Genomic DNA, 6,930 nt, shown 5'->3' on the forward strand with positions numbered 1-6,930 from the left:
AATGGAATGCTTATTGGGTCAACCCAAAATGATGCAAATCAAATCTTAATTTAACACCCTCCTACTCTTTCCCTTTCTTATTCCGCTGAAACCCTAATCTGCTAATACCGAAAGTTTTGACTTTTATCTTTCATGGTTTAATGTGTAATCCATATATATACTTATCAATTATTTTTATCTAAAGTACATTCCAGTTACTTTAAATCGCGGGTTCAAATGATTTGATAGATGATTTGTTGATTGCATAATAGATTGTTATTACTTATTTCTTATATTCTTTTTCTTTTGGCGGAAAGTAAATATCTATGTATCATTACATTTATTAGTTATGCTTTCTATTCATCATCTAGAGCTCTGTTTGTATTTTGTAATATTATTTTATTTAAAAAATTTAGCTTAAAATATATATTTTAGTTAACAAGATCCCCTTCTCATTCACTCCCTAGACAAAAAGAGTAGCATGGGAGAAAGGGGGAGAGAGTTAGATTTGGATTAAATTGGGTTTAATCCGACTAACCTCTTAAATCATTTAATTTTTATTATTTTATATTGTAAGGACGTATCCCACTAATTTTGTGCCACATCAGGGTAAGTACAAATTTTCTACTCATCAGTGTGTTGACAAGTTTTGTCCTTCTTAAAGAGAAGGGGAAAAGTTCGAGCCCAAATGCCCAATGGTATAACCTCTCTATTTTCAAAGAGGAATGGAAGAGTTTGAGTTTTGTTGATAACAAGTGTGTGAGTGTGTTTTTTATCAATAAAAAATATGTATATATAAACATTTAATTCATTGAAAATTAAGTGCCAGATTGAATTATCAAACATTAGCATAAACAAACGCCAAGCCCAAATCACAAGCCTTTAAAATAGTTTGCAGCTCTAATAATTAAAAATGAATATATTAATCCTTATTTCATTTTTTTGACAAATGATAAAATGAAGAATGTATTCATTCAATAATTTTTAACTCAAATATTTTATCTTCTTATATGTATTTTATAATTTTTTTTTTAAAAAATACCTAATACAACAACCTATATATTAAATAAGTTTTGTTTTCACCGGAGTCATAAATGTGGTCTTATTTAAGATATCCGATGGTGTTATATACCTTTTGATATATGCCCAAGCCCTTTTTCATCCAAAACTGATGTGGGACCTTTCTCATCCAAAACCAATGTAGGACAATGCTGAGGATGCAATGATACTGTTTTTTGCAAGGTGCCAAGTCTTTTGACCATTTTCCTTTATGTTTGGTCCAATTCCGAAGGGTCCATTCTATGCTCCCAAAAAAAAAAACATTTTTAATTTGTAACATTAAATTGTTCTTAAATTTTGAGATATAACTATATCAGTGCCTCATGAAGCAATTACAAATGACAAAAGGAATATGAATAGCAAAGAGAAAAAATAGGGAAGCTTACTATTGAAATTGAGTACCAAAAGGTAATTAAAGAGAGATGAAGAATCCCTACACATACACAAGGTGCCTAGAATAACAACTTTTTATGTGAAATTCTTAATAACAGACAAGGCCAAAATTTCAGCTTCAACCATTATGGAATCATTCAATAAAAAGCCCTTTGATAAGTCATTGAGATTGCTAAGAAACATGAAGTTCTTGAAACCCCAACTATAATCGGAGGCATGAAAGCAGCAATGAGCTGCAAAGAGAATTTCAAACCAAAGGTTTCTGTCAGCAAAACAAAAATTACAAATAGATTTGGATCCTCTCCAAGCATTTCTAAGGGCAGTGAACATCGGGCGTAATCAGTTCTGTTAAGATTTAGTTGTGTTGTGATCATAATTGTTGGATGATGTCTTGTAGAAAGAAAAAAAACTAGTGGAGAGTATCCATTCTATTTCCATTACAAATAATGAAAAACAAAAATTCAGCTTTCATGTTTGTGTATTCAAAATATAAAGTTATGCATGAGAATTTATCAAGTGTAGATTAAAAAAGATATATGATTTCACCTTCACGTTCATAGTGTCTGCTATTGACTTGGTCCTTAACCCTCAGCTTGTATTTGATATATAATTTCCAATTCGGAGGAAGTTTTTCACATTCAGCCACTGCAAGATAGAGGGAGAGACTTTGGCCATCTGATTGTTCATCTCCTTTGGCAAAGAGCTCTAGATACCTGAACTCAAATTTTTATTATTATTTTTTTAAAACCATATATATATTTAAAACGACTAATACATGTTCATGTGCCAAATTAAAGTATCAATTTATCAGTGGTCATTAGCTCGATCAGTTGATATAACATCTCCGAGAGAAGAGGAGTTCAAGCCCCATAGCGTGCATTTTGTACTAGTGTGTGGTTATTTACGTAAGAAACATTTTTCCACTAGAAAAATATAGAAGAGATCTTACCACGTCCATTCGTTAAGTTTGAACTCATCAGAGTAAAGACATTCTTTACTTAATGATGAAAACTTAACAACCCTCCAGGTGTAGATGTTGTTATATAGTTCTTTTTTCATTGATAAACACTCCCCTTTGCCTGCATAATTAATCACAAAAACTTCTGCGCCAAATACACAGCAATCATCTACAAGGTACCCATTTGAGGGATTTTTGAATATATCCAGTGAAAGAAATTGGTCAAAACCCCAATCAGTGTTCATAGCATGAAAGCGCCTTACTTGTCCAGCATCTACATATATATATACAGATGTGTTTATATATATATATATATATATATATATATATACACACACAATTATTGCATACTGTAAAAAGAGATTGTAGATGATAAACAAATAATTAAGTAATTGTGATTTGAAAAAATTAACTACCTTGGATGGTTAAGTACTTGTCATGCAAATGATCAAAAACAAATAATTTGAAGTTCACATTAACTTCCCAACCACGAGGAAGTTTAGCTGTATCAGCTATTACCAAGTACAATGAGATGTGATCCTTCACATTTTTTTTCTTGTTACCATTCGGATACAAAGACAATCTCCTGAAAATCCAAAAAGAAAATTTAATATATTTCTATTACTAACATACATTAAAGCTAGAGGATGCGAATGACAAAATTGAAGATATCTAGTTGAGCGATTCAGGCACACCATTTATAACCACCAGCTTCAAAATCATTTGATTCATACTTTTCAACATCTGATTCCAAAAGTATTGAGAAAGACTCTATTTTGAATAGATAGTCCCCTGGTTGGACATCTCTTAGTGATCTTGTAACTTCAGCTACAAATTGAAAAAAAGCAAAACAATATGACCATGATCAGCACTACTATTTATTTATGTTTTATTTTTTTCGTTAATGATGGTGTCAGGTGCCTTAAAGGACCCTAAAATCTACCATCAAAAATCAATGATACATGCAATATACAATGATAAAAAATCATGCGATATTAAAGAAAAGAAAAAAGCATACCAAGTGCAGGAACAATCATAGTAGGAGAACACAATTGCCCTTTTCTGCTTTGTTGGTTATGACTTCTGCTACGCTTAGATAGCCAAATATAAAAGACACTGTCGGTACATGAATGTATATCAATTTGAAGACTTCACTAATCCAGGGCGACCTTAGATGAGTTAGGCGGCTGCCTAAGGCCCAGCCAATAAAAAAAGCCCTAAAATATTATAATTGCCTTATGTATGATATATTGTAATTGTTTCTTTATTGAACACTAATTCTAAAAAATTTATCTCCTAAAAAAATCTTATTTTTTTGTTTTCTCTCTCCTTATATTCAGAGGCATTTTCATTAAACTTTAACGATGAGAGAAATTATTTTTCTCCTAAAATATCTTATTTTTTTTTTTATTTATCTCCTAAAATATCTCATTAATATTTTTTTTTCTTTGTTTATCTTATACAGGTTTTTTTCACACCAGCACTATATATATTTAATAATTTTTCGATAAGTTGTACCACAATAAATATTTAGGGGGAAAGCAAAGAAACTTTCCATATTCTCTTTTCTAGATTTTTATTTTATTTATTCATTTATTTATTTTTCTTATTCCTAATCCTCGTTCATTCTGATTTCTTTCCTCTCTCATCAATCTCAACAAGTCATTTTCAATCCTCTCTCATTACAACTTTACAATTTTCTTTCTTCTCGACTAAATATTCATTAGTCTCAAATCTCAATTTGAACGCACTTTTCTTTTATTGAAGAATTTGAAGTAGCATTAAATTGGCGTTTCCTAAATCAGGTTTGTTCTTTCTTCCTTAATTATTTTTTAGTTTTACTAACTTTTGTTATTATAAATTTGTATATATCTATATTTTTCATATATTTGTATATTTGTTTGTGAGTTGTGAGTTTGTGACTATTTTTTCTCATATTTTTTAATATGTATGTTAGAAAGCATGAATCGGGATTTTAAAAACTTAAAAAAGAAGAAGAAGAGAAGAATAGATAAACTAATTCAATCTCTAAGGGGAGCTATTGATAAATTTGTTACAATTAATAATCAAAATCTAAAAAAAAATTAGATGAAAGTTTAGCAAATGAACAATCGAATCATCTAAAAGAATTAGAAGATTATACAATATTAAAGAAAAAAATAACAGTGACTTGATTCACAATAAAATCATATCTACGATCAACTATGTTGCAAGAAAAATTAAATAAATTGACTATATTATCTATTGAAAAAGATATTTTAACTACAATTGAATATAAGAATTTAATTAGTAAGTTTGATCTCAAAAAGAATGATTTTTAATTAATTATTATTTAATAATTAATATATTGCATATTATGATATAAAAAGGCCACTTATTAATTTTTGCCCAAGGCCTGTAACCGCCCCAGCACTAATTACGTCACTTTAGAATACTATACAATTTCTTTGGAATACTAACTACCACGTTGAAAATATGAAATAACTTTCCTTCTTTTTTTTTTTTTCTTTTTTTTTTTTTTTGGCAATAATTCTCACTCTCTCCCTTCATTTTCCAACTTTCGATTCCTTAGAACTCCATATACCCCCATTTGTTATACTAACCAATGATATCTTTACCCCATGTTACACGATAACTGTGAGTCCTTAGGAAAGACATGTTGCGAAATTAAATAGAAAACACAACACACAAATTTTACTTAATTTACTCAAAATTCAGGGTTACGTTTAAGGAGTTGCAGGTATCTCACTATGATAATAAAAAACAGCAACAGATACAAAGATCGAGTTCGGAATGAATATATACCCTTGCACTAGGACAGCATACCAAAAGCACAAAATTACCAAAATATCCTTCAAAAAAATTTGTAATCCGCAGAGTTGGGCCTTGATATATAGTATCTATTAAGCTCCGCATTACCCATCAAGACCCAACAATAATTTTTCACCATTACCCATCATGACAAAATTGAAGAAATGCCTGCGGCCATGGCTTGAGGAACTTGGTCATCTTAATTGATAGCTGTTATCGAAGTGATGCCAACATTTAAAAGCATTGTGACCAGGCATGGATCTACCGTGAGTTCAGTGGGGGCATCCGCTCCACACTGAATTTTTTGTTATTTCATTTATACCCTAAATTTGTAATTTTTTGCATTTATACTCATAAAATTTTGAAATTGCCCCCACTGAGATTATTAATAAAACCCCACTATTTTGCAAATTTGGCATTGAAGAGAAGTGGATGTGTTTTGACTATATATAGATAAATGAGGTTTAAGTGCAGAAAACACCCCTCTATACTAATATCCTTACAATGAAAATCACACCTCATGTGCACAAAATTATAGAGTTAAAAATCTTACTACTTAGTGCCCAAAATTGATCATCCTAAATTGTGAAAACTGAAAAGTTACTAGGGTTTCTCAAATCCGCAACTCAATATCAAGAATTAAAACAATCAAACATGATAAAGTTACTCAATATCAAGAATTAATGCAATCAAACGTCATTAATTAATTAAATTTATTCAATGACTAGAACATAGAATACTACTTACCTGGTAATATTACTGAGTCTTCGTGATGTCCTCCAAGTTCTCTCTTTGGACCCTTACTCTCCATTTAGGGTACCAGAAAGGTTATATGTATCGATCCAAATTCCAAATTCCAAATTCTAAGGTTATATATTTCTTTTACAAGGAAGACTCCCATTACTGCACATTAGAATTGTGATTGATAAAAGGTTTTTTAAAAGCCGCTAATTTCTTTTCAAAGCATGCTTTTCTTTGTCCTTTTCTTCAATATAATTTTGATATTGATCCGACGTTCAGCTTGCTCTCCAATCTCTCTCTCTTTCTTTCAACATTTTTTTTTTTTTTTTAAAGTACTAGGTAGAAGACTCCCATTGCTGCACCTTAGAATTATGATTGATAAAAGATTCTTTAAAGAGGTCCTTGTCTTTTCAAAAGCTTGCTTTTCTTTTTTCCTTTTTTTTTTTTCAATAATTTTGACATTCCAGTTTAATTAATTAAGTTCAAAACACTGTTTTAATGAACTAGAAGAGTGACAACGGTAACTTGATTGATTTTGGGATTGATTGAATGTATAACTATTAGTCTATTAACAATTAATCATTCAGAATTACAAAATATGAATAATAATGTTAAGTAAGGTAGAATTTAAGGGATGACTCCAGAATTTTTAGTGTGGAAATCACAAAAATTGACCTTTTTGGGGAAACCAAATATGTTTAGGATGTGTTCCTAGGATTTTTAGTGTGGAAATCATAAAAATTGACCTTTTTGGCGAAACCAAATATGTTTAGATATGTTCCATTGTATGGAATTGAAACTTTGGAATTATTGGAATTTGAGAAAAATAACTAAGAAAATTGAATCAAAATTTTCTCAAATTTTACAAATTCCAATTTTAAAGCTCCAATTCCATGCAGCCAAACACACTTATAGTGTTTGTCTATAAAGCACGGACATTTCTACGAAAGAGCCGTACCCGTGTCGTGTACATGTCGGGTATGACTCTC

The 6,930-nt window shown here is 30.3% G+C and overlaps 1 protein-coding gene across 1 annotated transcript; it reads right to left on the reverse strand.

Annotated features, from left to right (window-relative positions):
- Positions 1–1,397: 1,397 nt before the first annotated feature.
- LOC132298720 (MATH domain and coiled-coil domain-containing protein At2g01790-like) lies at positions 1,398–6,572 on the reverse strand. Its single transcript, XM_059795099.1, has 6 exons — positions 5,948–6,572; positions 3,085–3,217; positions 2,806–2,975; positions 2,381–2,663; positions 1,978–2,144; positions 1,398–1,664 (listed from the first exon to the last, which is right to left on the reverse strand). Exons 1-6 carry the CDS (start codon positions 6,009–6,011, stop codon positions 1,507–1,509), a joined length of 975 nt encoding a protein of 324 aa, XP_059651082.1. The 5' UTR covers positions 6,012–6,572; the 3' UTR covers positions 1,398–1,506.
- Positions 6,573–6,930: the final 358 nt, after the last annotated feature.

Source organism: Cornus florida, unplaced genomic scaffold (genome assembly GCF_030987335.1).
Source record: "Cornus florida cultivar Cherokee Brave unplaced genomic scaffold, ASM3098733v1 CherokeeBrave_3.0.0_Hap2_Chr03, whole genome shotgun sequence".
NCBI lineage: Eukaryota > Viridiplantae > Streptophyta > Magnoliopsida > Cornales > Cornaceae > Cornus > Cornus florida.